General features: G+C 40.7%; 1 protein-coding gene and 1 pseudogene across 7 annotated transcripts in view; one reads left to right on the top strand and one right to left on the bottom strand.

Moving 5' to 3' along the window:
* Positions 1–27,642, bottom strand: part of LOC147024542 (transcriptional enhancer factor TEF-1-like) — a 364,156-nt gene that overhangs the window by 198,277 nt on the left and 138,237 nt on the right. For 3 of the 7 annotated variants that reach the window (XM_085884568.1, XM_085884569.1, XM_085884572.1), the window contains exons 3-5: positions 6,953–7,017; positions 1,907–1,969; positions 1,735–1,797 (exon numbers count right to left, since the gene is read on the bottom strand). In XM_085884568.1, coding sequence (XP_085740694.1) covers positions 1,735–1,797; positions 1,907–1,969; positions 6,953–7,017 — 191 coding nt within the window. The remainder of the gene's footprint in view (positions 1–1,734; positions 1,798–1,906; positions 1,970–6,952; positions 7,018–27,642) is intronic. The other 4 variants (XM_085884571.1, XM_085884574.1, XM_085884570.1 and 1 more) reach the window with 2 other exon arrangements.
* On the top strand, positions 3,494–4,302 carry LOC147024545 (uncharacterized; annotated as a pseudogene).

Raw genomic sequence — 27,642 nt, 5'->3', positions numbered from 1 at the left:
TGGTAAAACAGTTGGGGGAAAGAGGATGGGGTTGAAATCGAAAATATGTTTGGGTGCAGAGGGAAGGAAGGAAGGTGAAGGAGAAAGAAGGGGAATGTATGGGAAAGAGGAGATCAAAATTCCATTATTTTGCATATGTGATAGGCAGATGGTGTCTTGCAAACGAAGATAATTTATGCAAAAACAAACTGATCATGCTCAGTAATAATAACAAAACTAATAATATTGAATTGTGACATTTTTGGCGATAGAAAAGTATGTGGCGTTGCCAAGGCTACATCTATGCTTGTGAAAGCATTTTCTCATCGTCAGTGCTGTGAAGCAGGATGAAACATGCAATTAAAATTTCTAAGCTTCGGATGTATCTCAGTTTGTTGGTAACACCAACAAGTGCCAGATTTTCAGGAGAAATGGCAGAAATAACGTTTCCAGTTGTGAAAGAAATGTCATTCTGCCAAATCAATCTTTAATGGTTTGTCAAACTGTTTTTAGTCATTTTCTTTTTCAGGGATCTTAATAATTACCATACAGGCCATAATTTTAATCTCAGCACAGCCCTACTTACTGTAATACACCAAACATACAATTTGTGACTTCCACTATGTGCGAGTATATAAGGTCGCTTTTCTCAGGTGAAACACCTGTTTCAATCTCCACCAAGTTTCATTATCCTTCCTAGAAAATGTCCTGAATCATTAGTAGCAATGCAGCAAGATCTTCCAGCATTCTGGCAAGGTTTATTGAGTCCAAAAGCATGCACTGCTTGCTCGTGTTAAATCTGCCCCAGAGCCTCAGCCTGACATGCGTGCTAATGGATACAGTAAGGCCGACATGCAACAGACAGCTTCATACCATGGATGATTTGGCAACAACCTTGAACGTCGAGCCTTTCCGACTGGAAAAGTTTGACTACCACAAAAGGATTTGGCATAGAAGCTGTGTTCACATCCGCATTTCATTTCCTAGAAGACTTGGACTTCAAATGTGCATAAATTTCTTGAGATTACTCAAGACTAAAATTTTTCACACAGCTTGGTGGCTTTAGAAATTTTGTTTTGACAACAATGGAGCAATATGTACAAAACAAACTCGATTCTACAAATTTCATGAAAAACTCCAAGTTATATTTTCTCAACAAAAAGAGCTACACCACTGAAAATAGGTTGCAAAGAACTGAATATTACAACTCAAATTCTCGAATCTTTTTCTTTTTCAGAATCTCCAGGGTGTTACACATTGATGGAGGGATCTGTTCACTCAGTGGGTAACGAAATAGTTGATCACTGCAGAAGGAATGTGGGATGCTAATTGGATTGTTAAGCAAGGAGTCCTTAACTACTAAGGACAAATTCAGTTTGTGTACATTTCCGAAGACTGAACTGGCAGTTATTACCATCTGTGTCAATTAAAACATTGTGGACATTCATATCATTAAATGGCATTGTTGGTGAAAGCCATTTTTCCTTTGAGCAGTAAGGCCTTCAAAGGTCGTGAGGAATGTTGGCAATTTGAGATGACACATTGAGCCAACCTTCCTTTCTATTTTTGTTTTTTTAATGAATTTTTTGCTGTTAATGATGCAAGCACAACAAAAAAGCAATATGAGCTATGGCATACTAGCTGTGGTTAGGAAAAGGCAGCACCATTTTGCAGCAGTGTTAGTACCAGCCAAGGCCCCAAGGCCCAAAGCCAAACAGGAAGCTGAGGCAATGCTTCCAAGCCCCCGAAGCGTACCTTTAGCTTGGCCTGAATTTCACGTGCTTTCCGCCGGGCAAGCACCTGAATATGACTAGATACCTGCAAGGAGGAGGGTAAAGGAGGGAAGAGGCAGACAAAACGAGGCGGAGATGGCAACAGCCACGCGGCATGCCGAGGTTGGGCGTTTCCATTCAGGAGGTTCACCCACCTTGATGCTGGCCTGCAGCTCACGCACTTTCTTCCGTGCCAGGACCTGTATGTGGCTAGACACCTACAGCACCAGGTGGGTTGGAATAGACAGTAGGCATAACACACCAATCCCTCACACCCTCTGTCCCTGTTTCCTGTCTGTATTTTTTCATTACAGTGTTAAATTTATGCTTGTGTGAACTAACTATGAGTACGTCAGCAATTTCATACACATTATCTCAGTTAGTCTAGCAAAATGAGAGCTCTCACTTGAGGTAGAAACCATAACTAAAATCATTCAACCACCTTGCTATCCAGTGAGTCCAAGACAAGTGCAGTTACTCAAGGTCAATCCCTCTTTTGCTTTGGAAACTCTTGTCAACAGGCATTTGTCATACTGACCTCCACAAGTATCTGTAGAGCTTTCTATATCATGGGAATCTCCATTGTAAACTAATCCTTAAAATAAGAAAATGTTCATTTTGTATCAACAATTATACATAGATCCAGCATCATCCAATGTATTACTATAATAGTGAAGTGGCTTAGTGTCATATGTAGAAATTACCGTTACTTGGCAGATAAAAGCACCAAATTTGGCATGATGTTTCTATAGAACCAATAGATTGATTTCAGGGTGGGAACCACCTTCTACGCCTTACAGAAGTCATGTGACACATGGAACTCCAAGATGGCCGACAATCAGACACTAATGCACAGTCTGGAGAGACATAACAGGCATTGCCAGTCCTAAATCAGTCTCAAAATGTAGTTTTTTTTTTGGATGATTTCCCAGAACTTGTTTCACCGGACAACCGCACCTGTGCAGATGAATCGGAAATAACCTCTCTGTATGCGCTCGAGGAAACTGACAGAAAGCAGTACCAGAACTATGTGAAATGTGTTCTTGAGTACTGTACTCCTTCTTTTCATGATACTATCAAGAAGAATTATTGGCTTTGTTCAGAAAACTTCAGAAAAAGGAAGTGTCAAAGCAACGGAAGAAAATGAAGGTGTTGCAAAACAATGTAGCTCTGTTTGGTCAACTATACATTGCTATGCAAAACAGGGAATCTGATTTGGAAGAGCTTTTTGCCCATGAGATAGTCATTTCCACCCTCATTATCAGATTTTGGAAAGCTTCATCTACCGGGCAGTAAATCAGACTTACTGAAAGGTATTGAGCCATCTGATGAAATGGATCCACCAGGAATATTTGACTGTAAGGTACTGGATGGAGCTGTAATTGTTCACTGCCTTCCAACTAATGGAATTTCTACCTTCAGTGAGTACGCTGACAAAGTATTTATTCCTCACTTACAGAAGCATCTCCAAGATACAAGGAGGGCAGACAAAGTTTGGTACACATATTTCAGACAGTTTGAAAGAATCTACTCGAGAAAAAAGAGGAAATGGTATTCGCATGAAGGTGTCAGATCAGGCAAAGCTACCAGGGAATTGGTTAGGCTTTTTACGTGATCCAGAAAATAAAAAGGAACTTTTCAGCTTTCAAACTGGTAAGGTTGCACAGTTCAGGCATACAGAAGGAACATCTGTCCTTATCACATCGGATGAGTCTGTTTTGTCGCTAGGGTCATCCTTACAAATGGGGAAATGTAATCACGAGGAAGCGGACACGCGGATTCTTGTTCACATACTTCATGCTCGAAAGCAAGGCAGCATAAATGTTTTAGTGCGCACTGTAGACACTGATGTTATCGTCATACTTGTTGGCCAATTCCACTGATTTACAAGGACACAGCCTTTGGTGGATGTTTGGGTTGCCTTTGGTATGGGCAGGAATTACAGATACTGTAGCATAACCTCTGTCAGCGCTAATCTTGGACCAGAAAAATCAGTTGCACTGCCTGTCTTCCATGCAATATCTGGGTGCGACACTACATCTGCCTTCTGGGGAAAGGGGGAAAAAAGGCAGTGTGGCAGGAATGGCACGCATATCAAGATGTAACAGAAACTTTCGTCCATATTGCAGAACATCCATTTCTGCAACTTGACACTGATTCCAATAACTTCCAACTCCTTGAGAGACTTATTGTTGGCCTGTATGATAAAAGCAGCCAACTGACCTCTGTTAATGAAATAAGACAGGATTTATTATGTCAGAGAAATCTTTCAATGGATCGTTTACCACCTACTCAGAATGCGTTGTTTCTACATCTTCGCCAAGGGATATACCAGGCAGGAATCTGGACAACCAGCACAGAAACTCAACAAGTGGTTCCTTCCCCCCAAGATTTTGGCTGGGTTACGGAGTCTGGAACATGGTTGCCTGTTTGGATAACAATTCCTGGGGTCTCTAAGGCTTGCAGAGAATTAATCAGATGTTCATGCAAAGGGGACTGCACTACATGTAAATGTTCCAAAGCTAACCTAGATTGCTCACCGCTTTGCTAATGTAGATGTATGAAATTGCCTGAACTCTGAAAGACAGATACGTGTAAAAAGTACATTACTGCATTAAAAGTACATTAGGGTATTCATATACAGGTTTGTAGGAATCAGAAATGCTGTATTATTTCCTCCTAAAACATCCTCCTGAAAAGCAACACGCAAAATACTCCAAACTGTGAGAAATATATATTCCGACCTAAAAAACATGGCCGCAATCTTGAATTTGGCCATGATTTTTGTTTCTATCAACATTAAAATGTTCAAAATTAAAATCTTTATGGTCCTATGTCCTATAATATTTATTTTGTGCTGTAAAATGTACAGCTTAACCATACAAAGAGGGTAAATAGTTAATGGTCTGGTCTTTAATCAGGTGTGGTATGATCAAGGTGGCCATCTTGGAATTTGACAAAAGCGGAAGTCGTTTAGCGTGGTACCCACCCTAGATTTTGAAGTTATGTTGAACCCTGAGTCCATGCAAAATTTTATGCTTTTTTCCGGTCAGTAACGGTAATTTCACCAAGCCACCTGACTATAAGGCTTGCAAACACACGAATCAAGTGGCTGCTTAAATGTAAGATTTTACTTTTTATATGGCCAACATTGTCATTGTGAAAATAATATCAGGCTACCATAATGTCTGCCAAAGTTAAGAAAAATGTTAATTTATGTCGAGCAAAATGAGATTTTAGATTAAAAAAAAAAACTTATGGATAAGGCCAATACAGTGCTTAAAATTTTTTCTGACCTAACTTAATGATTTCGCATGAACATAAAGTTTTTTGTGAGACTAATAAAACCTCTGGAGGAGGAAGAATGAATTAAACAAGCTCAAATGAGCTAAGATCCTCGTCCTCTTAATGATGACGTCATAAAAACGAATATGACGTCATTGTGATGTATCAGGTTTGTGATAAATTATCTGTGCTAATGCCCGGCTTGATTCCCACAAATAAAATTCAAACAGCTTGCCTAGTTTTGGAGATAATGGTATAGGCGATTTCCATTAGCGGCGATATGATGACGTCAACTTTTTTTTCTAGGAAGAATTTCCAAAATCGGAGATGGTTACTGCCTGCGCGTGGGCTTTCTGCATATACATGGCAAGTTTCACAAAGATCCGATGAAAACTCTGGGTTGTGAAACAAAAAATGTCAAAAAATAGGAATGACATCATAAAAATTGATATGACGTCATAGCGATATATCATATGTGCGGTAATTCATCTCTGCTAATGCCCTGTTCGATTCCCGCAAACAGAATTCAAAAAGCCTACCTAGTTTCGGAGATAATTTTTTAGGCGATTTCCATTAGCGGAGATATTTTGATGTCATAACTTTTTTTCTCGCAGGAATTTTCAAAATCGGAGATGGTTACTGTCTGCGCAGGGTATTTTTACATATATATGCCAAGTTTCGAGAAGTTTCGATGAAAACTGTAGGCTGTGAAACAAAAAAGTCCACAAGAAGAAGATGAAGAACAACAACGTGAGTAAGACTTCGAGATCCTCCACGAGGATCTAAAAAGGAAAAATATAATGTGCCAGTCTTGATCTTTTAAGAAAAACACCTATGTGATGTCATCATACTCAAGTTTGAAGATGTTCACACCTATTTATCGAGAAAGATTTTTTGCTGATGTTAAATAAAAGTGTTTTAAAGGTCACTCTATTCCCCTTTTGTTCTTTCAATGTCAATTGCAAATGAGAATCGACAATACAAGGATATTTAATGTTGAATACAAAACGGTGGAATATGTGGAAAGATAAAGATTTCAATGAATAAGTAGACATTATTGATCATGATTTATTGACAGCCTGCCAGTTTTTGAATACACCATTCACTTATTCACAAGAGTTTACAGACAATGCATGTTTGCATTATGTCAATGCAGAATGTAAAGCACATGGCTCATTCTTGTCGGATCCTTGGTTCAAACTCAGCCATATATTGTGTTGATTTGTCTGTTGTCGAATAATGCCCTTGTCCTTGAATTAGACACCAGCTTCACTATGAGCTTAAGATCATTTGGTTCTTCAAAATTTTTTGGCAAAAACCATTTTCAGCTAACAAATTCTTATTTTTGGTTTGAACAAAAATTTTAAACGTTATTTATCATGACATAAAACTGCAGCTGTGGTTATTGATATCGCCATCTGAGGTAAACATTGATGTCTAGCAAAATGAGATTATTTAATTTTAAATGAGATTTTAGATATAAAAAAAACATTAATCAATAATGTCAATGGCAATGGTTCGACAAAGACAAAATGCAAATAAAGTAATTGATCTTTCATTTATTTTTGGAAAACTGATGGAGTGACCATCACCCTAAAGCTTTAAGCCAGTTGCAAGACCACAAAGTCCTTACAGATAAGGCTGATCAAAACAATGAATCAATTCAGGCTCTTTGAACATTGCACATAATATCTGCATAAAACTACCTCAGTCTGAACACAGCTCAAGTGCATATATCTATGACATTATTGAATAACAAATGCTTGATCTTGTTGTCCAATATTACATCTATCATGAATGCAGTCCACACTTTTCACATACTTGGGCTGAGTGCTTTAATCAATCGAGATATTTGCTCCATTATCCTCAGCTTTTCGCAAGGCATTACTTGATGATGACCAAAGAGCAGAACCTACCTGTTTGCGTGTTCGAGTCTTCCCCGTCCGAAGCTTGATATATCGTGCTATAAGTTCGTTGCGTCCTGCCAGGACCAGGAGATAACAGAAAACAGAATACATTCATATGGGGTTCCTTGATATAATAAGCAATGGACAGACAAAAGTCATTGTTCTCTCTGGATTTGCAAACACAAAACAAGAATGACCATCCTGTGTTCACAAAAAAAAAAATTTTTTCGCATCCTCTGTCCACTCACCTCTCTCATCCTTGTTGGTGAACAGCTCAGCTTACATTCTCTAATTGGTCTCATTAATCTTGTCTCGTGTCTGTCCCGTGTTCCAATGTGAATGAATAAGATTAGATACAGTCATGTCTGCCCTGTGTTCCCATGTGAATGAATAAGATTAGATTGAGCTGTATCTCCGACACAAGCTTTGACTCGGTCTCCAAAAAAAGTCCCATGTTCCCATGTGAATGGATAAGGTTAGATAAAGCTGTGTCTGTTCCGTGTTTTCATGTGAATGAATAAGGTTAGATAGAGCTGTGTCTGTCCCGTGTTGTCATGTGAATGAATAAAGTTAAATAGAGCAATGTCTGTCCCATGTTCCCATGTGAATGAATAAGATTAGAGCCGTGTCTGTCCCTTGTTCCCATTTTGAATGATAAGGTTAGATAGAGCCATGTCTGTCCCGTGTTTCCATGTGAATGAATAAGATTATATAGAGCCATGTCTGTCCCATGTTCCCATGTGACTAAAAAATATAATAGAGATAGGATTCATCGTGATTCCGAGCAGGGGATGATTTACTTTATGGCGAACATAGTGAGCTTCATACTCAACGCATGCACATGAGAGAATAGGAAACAACAACAACAACAACAACACAGTACCCTGGCAATTTGGAATCCGTGTCGTTGGCTATGACCCTTTTGCTTCCGGTTTTTGTCATGGGGAATGATGCATCCCAGGAGATAAAGGCATCGTCGGAGACATGAAAGACCCAAATATCAGACATGGTGTATATTTCCTCCACTGATTTTAATAAAGATATCTCCTGCATCATCAAAAAATAATTTTTAATCGTGATTTACATTATTTGATCGCTGATCCCGAATCCAGGCCGAAGTAACCAGAAATTGCAGTATCAAATGTAAGAAGAATTCTACGTTCGCTTCTAGGCGTTGTCTATTCCATATTACCTATTACCTCCATCCATCCATCGGGACCATACTCTATTCAGAGTGTTGGTGCTGCCAAAGTAGTCTCCTGGGCTATTGGGCACAATCCTGGATGAGTCGCCACTCCGACGCAGGAGACTCAAATGGCTCAATCATCCCAGAAAGTTGGTACTCATTTTGACGACATTGGAAGGATGACAGGCTGAGTCAACCCCACCTGTTACCTCAGTTTTGTCGTGTGTGTGTGTGTGTGTGTGTGTCTCTTTTCCTCACCCTCTCTTCCACCCTCCCGTTTTCTCTTTTATAATACAGTAATCCCCCGTTTCTCGCGGGGGTTACATTCCAAACCTCCCCGCGCTAAGTGAAAATCCGCGATGAATGGACGCCTCCCCAAAAAATCGACTCGTCTGGTCGTGTCGGTTTGGGAGTGATTGGGTTTGAGGTGCCTGAGATCGACTAGTCTGGTCTGGTCGGTTTGACAGTGATTGGGTTTGAGGTGCCGGAGATCGACTAGTCTGGTCTGGTCAGTTTGGCAGTGATTGGGTTTGAGGTGCCGGAGATCGACTAGTCTGGTCTGGTCGGTTTTGAGGTGCTGGGTATGAGCAGTGCTCGTCCAACGGCGGAAAGTCTTTTTCCTTCCCGAAGCATATATCGAGCACCTTTACCTTAACCTTCTCCTGGAGCGTCCCAGGACCTTCCTCTGGCGCTTCAGCTCCTTGCCAGAAGCCTTAGAAGGTGCAGGGCGTTTGGGCGGCATCTTGGAGCTTCGAGAAAAAACGTAGAAAATATTCGAAGTTCACAAGCGAAACTTTGTCATGTGCGTTGTGTGACTGGTCGAGCACCACGCGTTATAATTTATTGCTTAAATAATTTATATTTCATATATTATTACCGCGATGTACCAGGGGAATCCACAGAAAAAATTAGTTATGTTCCAAGGGAAAACCCGCGATGAACCGGGGGCGCGATAGGTGAACCGCGATGAAGCGGGGGTTGACTGTAAACCTTTTGATCATAAACACCTGTATGTGGTCATTCGAGGTACGGGACCACCATTAGGTGCAAGTGAATTGACTTTAAAAAATCCGTCAACAGGCCGATTTGGAAACGCACATTGACTGAGCTATTAAAAGATTAACTCGACACCTCTCATCCAAATCCTCTGCCATGGTTATATAAGAACGAGCTGATGCGTTACATGGTCACAACTGTTTAACCTCACTTTGATGCCGTTCAAAAATTAGGTCACACTATTTTTTAGAGAAGTGTGTACGGGCTTGATTAAACCTTACTAATAATTTTTATTCGACATAAGATGAGATTTTTCTGGGTCCTCATCATGATTAACACAACCCAAACAAAGCCAATGGAAATCTGAAGCAACAGACCTGAACTGTGTGTAATCAGCAGAGGCCCGCTGGCCTAATGTGTGAGGCACACAAGAAAACCAAGATGGCGGCCTTATCATTTGTCTGATGCCATGTTGGGTGGAGTCAAGCGACCAATGTGGTTGTGGTTCGGCAGCTGTCCGACCAATGGGTGCACATTTCAAAAATCGTCCCCCGCAAGAACAAGAACAACAACAACAACAACAACAACAACAACAACAACAACAACAGCAAAACGTGGAGATGTGGCAGATAAAAATCATCCATCCAGTAAGCCAAAAAATAATACCGGATCCCATAAAAAGCAAACATGGGTTGAGTAGAGTATAGATGATGATCGTATTGTTGTAGATTTCCCGCCCGTCGGCGTGCGAACGACCGCGTCTAACCAATAGCGGTCGCTTCGCCCACCAAACGGACAATCCAGTCGTGACTTTCTGGAACAACGCCAGAAACCAGTCACGGGTGTGTTTTTAATCCCACCACAACCTTGTCCGCACTCTACCCGCGCTACAGGGTCCGATCGCCAAATCTTCGATTTTCCGAATTATTTGCGCAGGTAGGTTACCGAGAGATTGTACCTCAACGGGACCGCTTGGAAACGAGCCGCTTAAGCAGCTCGCTTCGTTTTGGGATAACCGAGCAGGGTATTATCGCGCAATCCCATTGGACCCGATCACTTTACCGGCTATTTAAAAACCAACTATATTCCGAGTGAAAGATGGGGCAGTTCAATGAGGGAATGGATGCAACGAACAGGTTTACATTCACACAAGGACATTTATTATAATAAAGCACGTATGCAATTAAACAAGGCAAAACATGTATATAATTATACAAGCAACAAAAGCACAACAAAAGAACTACAACCGTCTACTTATTATGTACAGTCACTTGCACTTAACACTTGCACCCGGACTCCAGCGAGAGCGAGCTGGATCCCATCGCCGTAATCCTTCCCGAGCTCCCGCGAATCCTCCCACGCTTCTCAACACGTGCTGGTGAGATGAGGCGCCGATCCTTCCCGTCGATGCATCGCTTCCCCGAGGAACCACCTCCCGCACTTCTCAACACGTGCTGGTGAGACGAGGCGCCAATTCTTCCGGTCAATGCGTCGCTTCCCCGAGGAACCACCTCCAAGCAGAGGTCGATGAGTCGCACCAAGCCGGGAACCAAAATGGAGAACAAAGAGCTCCACAAACCAAGAAGAAGAAGCCACCATTCGCAGCTCGAGCCGAGCAACCGGCTTAACCTCCTTCCAAACAGGGCAGCTTGAAGCAAAAAGCTCCGAAGGCCTCAACCCTAACGCAAGCCAAGCAGGACCCGACGGTCTGCTAAACTGCCACTCTCAACTCCCTTCTCCAACTCTGCCCTGAACAAAAGAAAAAGATCTCCTCTTATCCTTCTCCTGCCCTTCCCCCGATCCCGGCGTGACTCATGCCCTCGTGCTCCATCCCCCCCCCCTCAACCACGGGTGGGAGGGAGTTGTTGAGTCATGAGTCACAGGACGGCAGGATTCTTCTTCCTCTTCGCAGAAGAGGGGGAGGGATGTCTCCATTGTTCGTTCCCTAACTATTAAATCGATCCGCAGCGCATCTAATCGATTTCTGAACATTTAAACAATGAAAGGTGAGCTATCTAGGGAACAAGCACTTATCAACATAGCTGACTAAAGGAACCTGTATGTTGTGTGCAATCGAATTCCCAAATTCGTAACAATACATATAGACCTCTACGTAACTAATATACTGTATTTTGGCTGCATTACCTTCAGTTCAGATGGCTAATATATCAGGAAATCTTGACCAAAAAAAAGAGAAGATAAAGTTGTTCATAATAATTGATTGAAACATTAATAAATGCTTAACTTCCCTCTTTTACTGTGCTGGAAAAGAGGTCAGGTATAAGAAATCTTCCAGTGCCAGTCAAACTTGTCCATCCATCTACTATTTAGGCCCGATGCTACACTAGTAATGAAACACTGTGTCAGGAGAGAGAAGAAAATAGGAAAACATAAATAAGTGCGAGATGAGTGAAACACAACAAAGGAGAGAGAAAAGAAAGAAGAAGGCATCACCGATGTCAAACTGCCTCCCGGCTGCTCTGTTTGCCAAACTCAGAGCCAGTGACTTTCTGGGGAAATGGAAAATGGACAGAATTCATGATTTGAAACAGAAGACTGAATCTGACAAGTGAAAAAACAGAAAGCAGCCATTTGCAAAAGAACGTCAAGATTACTGTATTTACATGAACACCATGTCGTGTGCATCCGCAACGTTTGCGTGAAAAGTCTGAAAAAATGTTGCACTTGCACTGCACACAATTCGTTTGAGAAAGCAGTTGTTTCTGGAATCGGTCTGCATTTGCTGTGAATAGTTGGACTCTCTGGGAAAGGATAAACAATGTCATGTTGCTGTGCACTCAAGGCACCTGCGACTTGCTCATCTACTTCTGCTTCGAGTTGAGACATCAAGGATGGGGTGCTATGCACTCATCAAGTGATACACTTGTTATTTATTCATCTTGCAAATAGAACCAAATATTATCTGTTCTCAACACTTGTTTGATAGTGAGGTTTAAATCTATCTTATTGAGTTATCTAGTCCTGTCAAGTCATGTACGACTTCTGGTGACATTCATGATCGGAATTCTCCAACCATTCCTATCCTGCACTGCTTTCCGAAGCTCTGGCAAAGACAGCATCCTTTACCCCATCCAACCAGCACATACAAGGTCTGCTTCTTCCTCTTCTTCCCTCAAACATACCCAGCATGGTTGATTTCTCCAGACTTTCATTTTCTGCACACACATATGATGTGTCCAAAGTATGACAGTTTTTGTTTTCCAATCAGTGCTTTTAACGTATATGGTGGTCGAATTTCTTCAAGCATTGATTTGTTTGTTCTTCTTGCAATTTATGGATTTTAAACATTTGTCTCCAACACCAGATTTGAAAAGTGTCAATCTTATTCCTTTCTTTCTTTTTTACTGTCCACGACTCACATCCATACATTGCAACTGGAAATATCAGAGCATTCACCAGCCTCCTCTTGGTTTACATTGCTACATCTTTTGTCACCTTAGAATCAAAAGGTTCTATCTGACAATTAAACCTTTGTTAGTTAGAGAACCTTATGATTCTAAGGCGACACTTTGCCTTACCAGATCTTTGTCCCTCCTGACATTGCTGTTATCCCCAATGCTAACCGTCTATTAATGTCTCCTCCACATTCTTCAGTCACTTCAATCTTAGAACCCAAGAAGATGAAACTGTTCACTTTTTCCACATGATAATCTCCCAATCTGAATACATCGATTTTCTAATGTGACAAGATTTTCATCTTTTTAAAATAAAGAAATAAAGCTTTAAATAAAGACCGGCTTTTTCACTTTTCTTCTTCACCATTTGCAGGAGTTTCATCGTCATCTTTAATTTCTGCCAACAGAGCGATATTGTCAGCACACCATAGATTCACAGATTGGTGATATGTCTTCCTCCAATCCAATCCAATCCAAACTCCAGCCTTTATGTCATCTCAGTTTGACTTCCTCATGATGTACTCATATCACTACACAGATTGAACAAGCAAGGGGAAATGATGCACCGCTGTCTGAGCCCTTCTCCAATTCAAAACCATTCTGTCTCTCCATACTCTGTTCTTACTGTTGCTTCTTGTTTAGTGTACAGGCTTCTTATCACACATATCTTACTTACTGGATATTACTGGATATAGTGATATGAAGCGATGCTTATTTGCCCCTCGGGACTCCATTGGAACCTCGTTGATAAGGACTGTATTTCAATGGATAGTTGGCCCAGTGATTCTCTAGTGCTGACTTTAATTGGTTAATGGAGGTTGCTTTAATGGCATATTCAGGAAGCCCATTCCAATTGCCTATGCTCCTGACAGATAGGGTATTTTGCCTAATTAACCTCCGCCATCGAAGATGGATGGAGGTTACTGTTTTCACCCCTTTCTTTTTGTTTGTTTGTTTGTGAACAGTATTACGGAAAAACTCCCCGACGGATTTCGACGAAACTTAGTGGGGGGGTTAGGTATGGTCCAAGGATCATGCCATTAGATTTTGGACTTGGTCCAAAATCCAATATGGCCGCTATGGCGGCCATTTTGAAAAAATATTTGAATTTTTTTTTTTTGCATTTATACATGTTTTAAGTGATTTCCAACCCCCCCGCCCCCAAAAAAAAAATTAGCAAATTTTTTTTCAAGAAAATTTCGATTTTTTTTTTGCATTTCTACATGTTATAAGTGATTTCCAACAAAAAAACATGCCAAAATTATAATTGCGGCTGATTTTGGAACTTCAGGTGGATATACCCACGTAAAATCAATTTCTGTCTCAAGGAATCTAGTTATGACGAATGAATTGAGTATGTAAAAGTTAAAAGTAAAAGGGAAAGTTGCAAACTATAACTCTGAGCACTGTTGACGTCAAATTGAATGAATAGGATATCAGGTTCACTTGAGTGACCTAGCAGTATTGGCGGCAGAGGTTTTGCACTCTACCGAGTGCTCCTCCTCTAGTTTTAGTTCTGCAATGCTTCTTCCTCACTTTCTTGATATGGCTTCTGTTCTGGAGTTCTCGTTCATTTCAAATAATTTCTGGATATTTAGTTGACCAGAATTATTTGGAAGAGCTTCACTCATTGTCTCCTGTAGACCATTGTCGGTATATTCAGTGTTCTCAGTCTGTCAGGATACTCAAGGTGTCTGAAATCTGCAAAAGCCTGGTTGCCCTCTGTTGGACCTTCTCAAGTAGGTCTTCATCCTTATATATGGGGCACCATGCTGAGGTTACTGTCCAATATTCAAGAGTTGGTCTCACTGTAGTTTTATACAGTTGGAGCAACCCTTTCTTCCCCAATGGTGAGAATGATCTTGTGATAATACAAAGTGTCATATTTGCACTCCTCACAATATCTGCAGCAAGAGAGCTGAATGACAAACTTGTGTCAAACAAAACACCCAAATCTCTTTCTTCATGATCATTTTGATTTCACTTATGCCTGATTCACTTTCTATGGTGTCGGCAAGCTTATGGTTGCTCCTCCTATGGTGGACCACTTTGCATTTATTCACAATGAATGGAAGCTGCCATTTTTGGGACCACCCTGTAACTGCTTCTTGCGGGGCTTCTTCTTCATCCTGGGTATCAACTGCCCAATACAGTTTTGTGTCATCTGCAAACAGTTTCAACTCAGAATCCACAACACCTGGGAGGTTATTGATAAAGATGATAAACAGCACTGGAACCATAACACTGTCCTGTGGAATGCCACTTGTCACTGAGCAGTATTCTGACATCCTTCCACTTACCAATCAGGTGCTCCAACATCTCCGTTTCTCTCAGTATAATCCACATCAATTCATTATTATCAATACAATCAAAGGCTTTATTAGAATCTCTAAAACAGCTTTTTCCATGATCCACCTCATATTTGCAAAGTCATCTATTGTACCTATTCCTCTTCTGAAAACGTCTACCTTTTAGGCCACACAATTCTGCCGCAGATCTGTGTACAGATCGCTGTTAAAACGTTGATTGCCTCCTCCGCAACTACCTTAAAGAGTTATGTTGGAATTTTGGCAGCACCTGGTGCTTTTTTATAATGACGGTTTATATACAGAACACCGGACATTATTGTAAGGTTTAAATACTGTATATTATTGCAAACTGAATTAATGGACATTATTTTAATCAAAACTGGTACAGCCCAATAATACAACTATTCTAATCTCTGTGGATAATGTGCACTGCTTACTCAACAAGAAAAATTGAGGGAACAAAGTTCAGAATGTACATGTGTAGGCAAGGTTGGTTTTATTGCAAATATAATAGTCACTGAATTTTCTGATTTTGTGTGTGATTGTGTAAAGACAAATGCCACCGCGGAATTATGAAAAGTATTAAAAATTAGAACGGCACTCTTCCATGTCGCGACATCAACTGATATGCCTTTGGCCATGTTATTACATAATTATGCATATTTGAATCAAGCGTTATATAAATCTCTTCAGCTGTTCTCAAGTATCACATTTTTAACTGAGATGACCACTGACCTATTGATGCTGAAATCCAATCAGTTCATCTTTACATCATGATACATACTTGCATCGAGTTTAGTCAAAATCCAATCACTGGTTCATAAGGTAACATAATTTTTACCCAACTTGACTTCTGACCTTTGACCTCTTGACTCCAAAATCTAATCAGTTCATCTTTACATACTTGTACCAACTTTGACTTGGATCCCTTCAGCCGTTCTTAAGTTATCGCGGTAACGAAAACATATCACGGACGGACGGATGCACAGACAGACATACGGACGGACACACAGATGGACAGACAACCCGAAAACATAATTCCTCTTGCTACTTCGTCAGCAGAGGAATAAATATACACTTTCCAACCGTCTACAGTTATAGTACGAGAACAGCGAATGAATGCTTCGCCAATGTCAACCGCAGCTACTTGTGAGCAATGTCGCTGTGAATCGAGATCTTGATTGCTGGCATTAAATACTGAATAACTTTCCATCCAAAAACCTCTGCAGAGCCCAGTCAAAGCTAAATTATATTTGAAAGTCACCCCGTTTTGTTGTAAATATGATGAAAATATTCCCTGAAAATACGATCACCGGTGAAAGCAAAATATTTGGCATCTCGTACATGCATGCAACTTGGAAGAAACTTTATTTTTGAAATGAGAATGAGAAAACGTCAAAATACAGATGCGATTGCCAAAAATAATCAAAAACATCAAAATAAATGCCTCAAATGTAAAATTACACATTTTATCATGGGACGGGCTGGACAGCCGGTTCGAAAAGGACTTGGGCAAAAAAATGATGACCACTCTACCAATTCCAAATCTGCAAATGTCACAGGTAGAACCTCTCACATGATTTCCACATTCTGCTTTAAACTCAACCTCTCTTTATATTGATTCAAACAGCATCATTACAATAACAAACTAGAGGGGGAGCACTCGGTAGAGTGCAAAACCTCCGCCGCCAATACTGCGAGGTCACTCAAGTGAACCTGATATCCTATTCATTCAATTTGACGTCAACAGTGCTCACAGAGTTATAGTTTGCAACTTTCCCTTTTACTTTTAACTTTTACATACTCAATTCATTCGTCATAACTAGATTCCTTGAGACATAAATTGATTTTACGTGGGTATATCCACCTGAAGTTCCAAAATCAGCCGCAATTATAATTTTGGCATGTTTTTTGTTGGAAATCACTTATAACATGTAGAAATGCAAAAAAAAATTCGAAATTTTGTTGAAAAAAAAGTTGCAAAAAATGTTTTTTTCTCTAACAATTATTTTTTGGGGGTGGGATGGGGGGTTGGAAATAACTTAAAACATTTAGAAATGCAAAAAAAAAAAATTCAAATATTTTTTCAAAATGACCACCATAGCGGCCACATTGGATTTTGGACCAAGTCCAAAATGTAATGGCATGATCCTTGGACCATACCTAAACCCCCACCAAGTTTCGTCGAAATCCGTCGAGGAGTTTGTCCGTAATACTGTTCACAAACAAACAAACAAACAAAGGGGTGAAAACAGTAACCTCTGATCTTCGATGGTGGAGCTGAATTAATACGATTCCATTAATTGAACAAAATACAATGTAACAAAGACTCGTGAAGTAAACAATGTACTGTATTTCAATGATGTAATGGCAAATCTGCAAATGTCATGGGTGGAAACTCTCACAATATTTCCTGATTATGCTTTAAACTCAATCTCTCTATATTTTCATTCCAAACAGCATCATTCCCATCACAAATTAATACTATACCATTAAAATAACAAAATACAGTCATGCGCCGCTTTACGACGTTCCGGGCAACGGTAGATCGCATATAATACGGATCTGCTAGCTGTGAAAAATTTTTTTTTAAAAAGTAGCTGAAAAATTCCTATCACCGAGTGATGTCACCGACGTAGCGCTGCCAGTCGTATTAAAATAGCACGTACAATTATGTACACTGTACAGTACATAATACCTCATAATGATAATAAACAACGACAGGATGTGGCCCCATTATAATGCGATTGTTGGTCCATAAAATGTCATCGCAAAAAAAGCAGGGTCGTGCTAAATCGGGATTCAAGGAAAACGGCTTTCAAACTGAACCAATATTTGCACGTTTACCTTCTCGCAAGTGAATTACCTTTGCATTGAAGAATTCCGCGAATATATCGTTGTTCTTATTCGACATGAAAACACAAATTTGTTTTTAGTGAAGCTTTTTATGTTGTTAAAACAATCGCACTGTTCCGAAAATATATATCACAATTGACAGGTGCTCGTTTCTTCATTTGTAAATTATAACATCGATGCAATGATTATGTATTTATAAAATCCAAACGCTATTTATTCACCTTTCTATAATCGATGCGAGAGGAGACTGGAAGCTGCTGCTAACAACACCGATGGCGGTCATGAACAGCACAAAGGTAAAACTAACGCGTCTTCCGTCTCTCTTGGATGCGTGTTACAATTGCCGACAGTATTCAGTACAGTAACATGCTGTACAGGTTTGTATCCGAGGAGCAATAGGCTACACCATATAGCCTAGGTGTCTAGGTTTGTGTAAGTACAATGTTAGAAAACGAAAACGAAAAAAAAATGATGTTCGCACAACGACGCATTTCTCAGAACGTAACCCCGTCGTTAAGTGGCGCATGACTGTACAATGTGAGAAACACTCGTGAGATAAATGAGGATAAATACCATTCTGACATTACATCCGTATCGGGAGCAGCTTTGTACGGATCGAAACTCAAAATCATAATTGTATTGAGGTATTTATGAAAACTCCTATCTACCTGAGGACACTGGCAGAGAACCCAAAACGTTCCACAGAAGGTTTGGCAGGGATAGCCCCAAAACTGAGGGAGTAGTTTGGGGATAGACGGAGGAACAGGCAGACACTCCTGTTTTATAATCTACTAAAATATAAGACCCGTCGCTTTGCTGACGGAATTACCAATCTTTGCTGTGATGGCTAATCACTAGGGCAAGAAGTAAAAGGATTCCGAGTGCAGGGATGACCAGCGTCGCAAGTTGGTGTTTGCAGTTTCGCCAGTGTACCCAAGTACCCAAACAATTATTTTTTTGAAATATTCGTTTTCATCACAAACCTTCCTGGGAGTTCCCGAATCCAGTGTAGTTTGATTTTTTGAAATCTGTTAATCCGTTCTCAAGTTATAACATGACAGGCAAGCAAACAGACAGGCCAAAAGATTACATATATATATATATATATATATATATATATATATATATATATATATATATATATATATATATATATATATATATATATATGTATTGTTACAGTTGTGGAAATTCACAGGACACCATATAGGTCCTTAGATCAGTTATGTCGATAAGTCTGTGTTCAGATAGATTTCCCCACCGATGTCCAAGGGATTTATTTGTGTAACCGGACTGTGATCTTTGAGTCAGCCGTTTTTCTTTTACCATCTTTATGTTGGACCAACCACATTTCAACCACCACAACTGCCTTCACAACAACCACCTTCTCCACAACTGCCTTCACAACAACCACCTTCTCCACAACCACCTTCACAACAACCACCTTCACCACAACGACATCTCGCCATCTCCTAAACCACATCTCAACAACAAACAACATCGCCTCACCTTCATCTCCGCAAACGCCGCCATATTTGCACTAGCCACGGCGAGTTCCCCACAAACGGCATCGCCGCCGACAGACGTAGGGGTTCCCTGTTAGGTCGGGGCAGATGATCTCTGCTACGTCCGCGCGGGGCAGATGATCTCTGCCACGTCCGCTCTCTCCGAGCTTCCATTCGAAATCGGATCAAAAGATCGAAAGGGGCGGAGCCAGCGGGGGGGGGTGTCAGAGGTGAGAGATCGGAGATCAAAACCTCGCCTCACCGACCCCATATAAGGGCGCGCAGAGACGCCAAGCGAGTTGTTGTGTGGAGTCACGTTGGGAGCTGGGTCAGCCTAGAGTCTGCAGTCTGCAGTCGGTGAGGAGCTGGGTAGAGCGGAGGAGACGGGAGCCTGGAGCGCAGCCTGCCGTGCCGTGCCAAACTGTGGGTCGCTGGGGAGAGGCCGGAGAGGAGTCCCCAACCAGAGGCATAATGGTCCGAAGTGACCGGGCCCCGGGACAGTCCAAACGACGCTGAGGAACGGACGGGCTCTTAAGAGAGCATCAACTCTGAGAGAGCAAAGGCCCGTCCGTTCCTCTGAGGCGTTGTCGACTAGGCCCGATCGACCGGGCCGCACGACGAGGCCTGGGCCGCGCTGCGGTCACGCCAGCTGCCATGTGGACGGGACGCCAAGGAGCGCCCTGCGAGTCGCCACGAAGGCGGCAGGTAACCAGCGCGGCCTCTCGGAGCTTTTTCGGTCTTCACAGCTCCGTGAACTATTAAAGGCTCACGAGGCCCAGTTCTTGCCCTTTTCTTTCCGGGGTTTTCTTTGCATGAACGTTGTGGCGCCATGTCTTTAAGTACAACTGTGAAGTGCATGTGTGTACATACTAAATAGACGGTTGTAGTTCTTTTTGTTACTCGTGTCCTGTCCCTTACGGTTAACCCCATTGCATTAATTGCATTGCTTGTGTACGTGCATTGGTTGCATACATGAATGCATGATTGCATACGTGCATTGGTTGCATACATGACTGCATGACTGCTTACGTGTGTGTAATAAATGTCCTTGTGTAAATGTTCACCTGCTCGTTGCGTCCTCTTCCCTTATTTGAACTGCCATTATTAAGTTCGGAATATAGCTGGCTTTTTAATAGCCGATAAAAGAATTGGGTCCAACGGGGCTTCACGATAATATCCCGCTCGGTTATCACAAAACGGAGCGAGCTGCTTAAGCGGCTCGTCTCCAAGCAGGCCCCATTGAGGTACAGTCTCTCGGTAGTCTGCCCACGCGATTAATTAGGTAAATCGACCATTCGGCGATCGGACCCTGTAACGCGGGTAGAGTATTGACTAGGCTGTGGTGTGATTAAAGATACACCCGTAGCTGGATTTCGGCGTTGATCCGAAAGCTGCGACTAGGTTTATCCGTTCGGTGGGCGAGAGCGGCCGCCATTGGCTAGAAGCGTTCGCCCACACGCCGACGGGCGGGAAGCCACAACAGTATATGTATGTATATATATATATATATACATATATATATATATATATATATATATATATATATATATTATCCCTGTGTCGTAAGAGGCGACCAGGGTTGCGTCAGGAAGGGCATCCGGCGTAAAACATGTGCCAAATCACTATGCGGATCATACGGATGATCCGCTGTGGCGACCCCTAACGGGAGCAGCCGAAAGAAGAAGAAGAAGAAGATATATATATATATATATATATATATATATATATATATATATATATATATATATATATATATATATATATATATATATATATATATCAATATTGTTATGCTTGTGGGATAGATGGAGGAATTTCATATCAAAGGTAGGATTGTATCGAGTAGCATGGTCCATGGACGAGCAGGAGACATTTTGATGTAAATTAATAGGTTAATGTAAATTAGAATCTGGTGTTGGCTTTGCAGTTGGGGTGGTGGCTTGGAATCCTAGGGTCCTGAGTTCAAGCCCCACTGGCCACTGAATTAACACCAGTGTTGACTCAGCCTGTCATCCTTCCGAGGTCGGTGAAGTGAGTATCAGTGTAGCAGCCAAAAGGCTGCACACGAAGGGAAGGGGTATTCATGGATTTATTAAGTCTGGTATTGGTGTGGTGCAGGCATGATGGGCCGAATGGCCTCCTCCTGCACCTAAAAATTCCTTGTAATTCCTTGAAAACTGTCAGCTTAAGTTGTTACGTGTCACTGCACAGGGGAGGAGGTGGGGTGGTGCTGTGTTAACTCGGTAGGGATTAAGGCTAATTTCTATTGAGGGGTTAAGGCTAATGTCTCCCAGTATGTGATTGCCCCCTGTGACCTTTTCCTATGTTCTTGCATTCACAAGAGCGGCGATAAAAAGGATTCACATCTTTAAAACAACAGCAACCAAGCCGAACGTTCCAAACGGGCAAAAACCCCGCCTTTAGGAATGACAACTGTGGAATGACAGGATGACAAATGACAAATGACAATGGCAACAAATCACACCCCTGGGGTGGATGATGGATGGGCATGACATCAGAAGGTTTGGGAGAGAAGGGAGTGAGGAGATGGTGGTTGGAAGAAAAGGGCATTATGGTTGCTTCTCCTCGACACAGTGAAGAAGGCTGTGCAATTCTAGTTTTTTGCGCTGTGTGGATTTGAGAATGTGCTGGAGCAAGACACTAGCCATTACTGTTTGGCTGAGTTGCGAAGTGTACGTTTATGAGAAAGAGAGAAGAACAGGAGCGCGTCTCTCAGCGAACTCAGCATTGTCCCGTTGTGTGATCGAGAAGGAAGTTGAGCTATCATTGTGAGCGGACCTGGTGTAAGAGAGGAGCAGGGTTGGCAATTTTGAACATGAGAAGAGACTGCACAGTGCTTTCTGGGCCCTTAACGAAGGGACCTCTCATGCGCTTCCCTCCCAGAGAGAGGCTTGGCACCCTTTTGCGAGCTTCCCGTGCAGAACAATGCGATTCAATCGTCAAGTTCTAAAAGACAATCTCTGGACAAAGCTAAGTGCCAGAATAAAAAGTGGGATTTTTTCTTTGGTTTTACCTTTCCCCGTGTATGTAACTTTGTGCAGAGGTGCCTCGACTTCAGGATTTAATTTGCCACACGACCTTTTTTTATCACGTTTGAGTTATTTCCATGATGAATATTTCATTTATGTACATTAAACCCCTATTTATAAAAGATTGCTTGTGTCTGTCTATTCATTATGGGTTCAAGTACAAACCCTTGCCCTCCATCCTGGTGAATGCGTCTGGTATGTGCTTTCCGCCCCCGCCCTGCACGCGCTATAATCTACAAGGATCACGTATTCGCCTCCAGGGGAGAACTTTCCGGCTCTCCGTCCATGTCGGTCTTCACCGGCGTGGACACAACTATATACAGGGTCTGCAAAAGTATGTATACAGTCATGAAAAAACAAAATGTGCACACAAAATGTATTTTATTGATTATACAAGCATATCAATAATAACATACCAATAATAAACATATCAATAATAAACATATTAATCCCTCAAATGTTCAAATTAAATGAATTATATTATTTAATGAATCCTAGCACCACTATTATAATACTGGTAATACTGGTATAATCCTTACTGTATACCTACTTCTGCAGCCCCCTGTGTATATCTATATATACGTATATATATATATATATATATATATATATATATATATATATATATATATATATATATATATATATATATATATATATATATATATATATATATATATATATATATATATGGATAGATACATATATGTATATCATGTGCATGGATTGTGTGAAATTTTGCTCACGAACCCCATACACGTGGGATATAGCCCCGGATAGTCGAAGTGTGGTTGGTTAAATTTGAAAAGGCTTGTGGGAAGCAAAATTCCACATTTTCATCAAAGGCTTCCTGCTCTTCCAACAGCCCAGTGGCAAGAAGAGGAGATATACCCACATGATTGATAATACCCAGATTCATAATCATAGACTCGTGACAGAAGGTATAGTTAGATTAATTATTTACTACACATTGGCAACTATATTTGATGACGATGATAGAAATTACGACAGCACTACCTGTCAAGAAATGACCTCTAAAGAAAACACACAGCATGCTCTCTAAGCTGGGATTACTGCCGCAAGCATGGCAAAACAAAGGATTGGTAGGGATGGACAGGGCTAGTGTTAGGGTTGTCTGCCTCTCTCTTTTTCTTTGTTGCTATCCTACTCACATGGGCTTAAATTATTTTTATTCCTCTTGTTCTCCTTTTTCTCTCCATTCTTACAGGTGTCTCATTCTACATTCCCTCCACACCTGCGGCCACCCATTTTATAATCTGCCAATGGGGCAGAGTTTGACACCACCCACAATGCATGGTAATGTGCCCCGCAAAATAATCTCCATAAATTCTGCACTGACCAAACCAAACCCGAGTTGCTTGGCAGGAATGGAGAGTGAAGTTTCCTTTTGGGGGGTGGGTGTGTTTATTTTAATGAAACAAGAGCGCAAGTGAGCACAATATACACCCGAAAAAGTCTCTGTGACACACACACGCGCACGCACGCACACACACAATTATATATTCAAACACGTCAATTTATGAAGAACAAGAAGGTATATACAGAATTGTGCTACTACATGGAAAACAGCATCCTGGTTGCCATGGCAACCACTTTAGATGACGAACGTATGTCGCGACACACCGTCTCCACAGTCTGTACCTATGTACCAAATATGAAATGTGAAAGTTGAAAACTTTGGGAGTTAGAGTGCGGACAGGAATGGATGGACGGATGGACAGACAGACAGACAGCCAGACGGACGGACGACCGTTATCACATAATACGCCCCAATATATATCAGGCGTATAAAAAGGAAGGAGGTTGAAGGGTATGATAAACAGGTTTATGGGACTCCTTGTGGATGTAGCTCATTGATTGACATGTGACCTCACACATATAATTTCAGAGCCTGCCTCATCATGGAGAAAGCAGAGAACACAAACTCAGTGGCATTCCCGATAACAGTTATGTGCATGCACACACACACACACACACACACACACACACACACACACACACACACACACACACACACACACACACACACACACACACACACACACACACACACACACAAACGTCCTGTTACTCCCTTGTATCCTCCCACCCCTAATTTGAAACTAAATGACTTTCCTGTCCGTTTTTTTTTGTTTCACAACACGAACCAACCTTATAACTAAGAAGATCAGCCAATAAACTGACAAGAGAATACAACTTGCTTGCAGAATACTTCGAGAATACTATAATAATTAGAGTATGCATGTTCACTTATTACTCCCCCTCCCCCCCCCCAAAAAAATTGAAATGAACTTGGAGTTATTTATTAATCTTTTGCTGAAATTGTTCTGGCTTGCCAACTGTTATTATTATCTCTTATAGAAAGTTGATATATCAAAAAGACTTGTCAATTACAAAGCTTCTTGCATGCTTTTGGATAGCATTCCCAGATGCAAAAGCCATTTCATCCTCTCCAGAACATAACTTGTTTCAACTTGATGGCTTTCTGCCCCATGGTTTTTCCAGCGTCCATGTGTGGTACATTTAAACCACGCCTCACTTCAGCGTCAGCTTTTTGGCCTAGCTGAAGACAACACATGTGAGCCAGCAAGCAAAGACAAGTGATGTATTGGTGCCATGCAGTGAAGGGATGGCAGACAGTTGGCCGGACATCTGTCCAGCATCCCTTCAGTGCAAACAAGGATTATGACGGTACAGAATGGTAATGAAGAGTGGAACATTCTGCAGCAAAAGAAACTGTTACTTATAATTGGGAAGAAGCTGAAACATGAAAGCATTTTACATCAAGAACGAAAAAAAAGACCATTCCTGTGAAATCCACTTCTATGAGGGTTTCTTTGGAGTGCTTTGCAAATTAATCATGTAGAATTGGACAAATGGACGATCCCACAGTTGTTCATCACTCAAGGTTCAATAATCTTACTGAGTTCAGTTAAAAAAAACCCACTAAACTCTTTTTGTTGCCAAACAATGGCATAAACTTATATAAAACTAACAATTAAGATGTATTTTAGCTTAGTTAAAAAATATCCTGAAGAGCAAAAGTTTCAAAACATTACATGACCTGAGATTTGCTTGCAATGATGATGTACTTGGATCTTAAGGAAGTGTGGGAGAGGGGGTAGTGGGTATATTGGCTAACAGCAGTTTAACTTTGTGTTAGGATATTGAATACAGAGAACTTTGCTTGTTATAAACAGCATATAAATCAAAGACGAAACAAGTACCAGTACATTCAAAGTACACCGTCCACATGCCAAATAAATAAAAAACAATCCTCCAGCACACGGCACATGGAGTCGGAATTGGGAGGGAGCAATGTACAATAATTAATTGATTAATTGATAAATTGCAGAATTTTAAAAATAATAATAATCGTAAAATAAATAATTTCTTAATCAATTGGCTGATAGCATACCTAAACCACCACTGTTTCATCCAAATCTGTAACTTTTTGAAAATTAAGTAATTAATAGAAAAATGAATAATTCATCGATTAATTAATTAATCAACAAATCGAAAATATCCTTTATAGCCAAATCAATTGGTCACTGTCATGTCCAAACATCAGCTTCAAAGCTCAAAAGGTGCCTGAGATATTGTCAGGATGAGAAATAAAATAAATTAGTTGTTAATAAATCAATAATAATTATGTAATTAATCAATGAATTGATGAGTCAAGAAAAAAATACTCTTTTCGCCAAACCATATCTTCACTTTTGTCCCCAAATTTCAGCTTCCTAGATCAAAGGATGGCTGAGATATTGCCCGGACAAACAAATAAACAAGAAAGCAAACAAAAGTGAAAACTGAGTACTGTATTCCCTTCATTCGGCACCCGGCGATGATGTCATTCATCACCTGGATATGGAATTGGGAAGGATCAGTGTACAACAAACAAGAAAACAAACGGAGTGAAAACAGAACTTCCTTCGATGCCCTGTGGTGACGTTATGCATCACCTGGATATGGAATCGGGAAGGAGCGGTGTACAAAATGCAAAATGCACAAAATGTTCATGCCAAATTCACATGCAGAATTGTACACCGCTCCTTCCCAATTCCACATCCAGGCAATGAATGACGTCATTGACAGGTGCTGACAGAAGGGAGTACTCAGTTTTCACTCCGTTTTCTTGTTTGTTTGTTTGTTTGTCATCTGATATCTGATGATATCATTTGTGATATCTGAGCCATCCTTTGAGATGGAAGCTTAAATTTGGAGACAAAAGTGAAGATGTGCTTTTGGAAGAACGATTTTTTTTTGATTCATCAATCAATTGATTAATTACTCAATTATTATCGATTTATTTATTACTTATTTATTGTATTTCTCATCCGAGCAATATCTCAGGCACCTTTTGAGCTAGGAAGCTAATATTTGGACATGACTGAACAATGATTTGGCTACAAATGATTTCTTTTGATTTTTTGATTAATCACTTAATTGATTAATTATTCATTTTTTGATGAATCACTTAATTTTTAAAAAGTTACAGGTTGGGATGAAACAGTGGTGGTTTACGGTATGCTATTAGCCAGTTGATTAAGAAATTAATTATTTCACAATTCCTATTTACTTATTTTAAATATGAGTCAGCGGAAATGAACCATCATGAATGATTTGGTGGAGATGAATCACTAAAGTATAGGCAGAAACAATGCTAATTAGCTGAGGGCTAGTTGGGGGAGGGGGGGTGGTGACTGTGTGACAACTCTACCAGTCAGTTGAGTCATCAGGAAAACCACCAACCCAGTCCCCCCCCCACCCCTCCCCCCCAACGAGTCCTCAGCTATTTAGCATGATGTTTCCACTGGTACTTTGGTGATTAATCTCTGCCTAATCATTATATATTTTAATTATACAATTAATCAATTAATCAATCAATGATTGCACACTGTTCCTTCCCAATATGATTTCCATGTGCAGCACAGCGGCATCGCCGGGTGCCTAAAGGCACCCCGGCAATGTCATACGCTGGAGGATTTGTTATTTATTAATTTGGCATGGGGGCGGTGTACTTTGAATGTACCTCTACTTGTTTTTCCAAGTGTTTTGGAAGGACAAAGAGTGCACACAATAAAACCAACCAATAATTCAAATAATTAATCAATTCAAATCAACCTACAGAAGTCTATCAACAGCTATTGCAGCTGGACAAAAGGACCTTTATATTTTGTTTATTTAACACAATCCACTTCTCCAAAAATTGGGAAAAATACCTGCTCATACAATTTATAATGTTTGTGTCTTTCTCAAGGCAATGGCAAAAAATGCCTCCATGCCATGCTATCACATACACAAGTTTATGCAGGTGGCAACAGAACAAGCAGCTGTGAAAGCCATATTAAGGCGTGCAT

Source organism: Eptatretus burgeri, chromosome 6, assembly GCF_056783735.1.
Source record: "Eptatretus burgeri isolate ZD-2024b chromosome 6, Ebu_testis_v1, whole genome shotgun sequence".
Taxonomy (NCBI): domain Eukaryota; kingdom Metazoa; phylum Chordata; class Myxini; order Myxiniformes; family Myxinidae; genus Eptatretus; species Eptatretus burgeri.
This window is presented reverse-complemented; position numbering and strand designations above follow the sequence as displayed.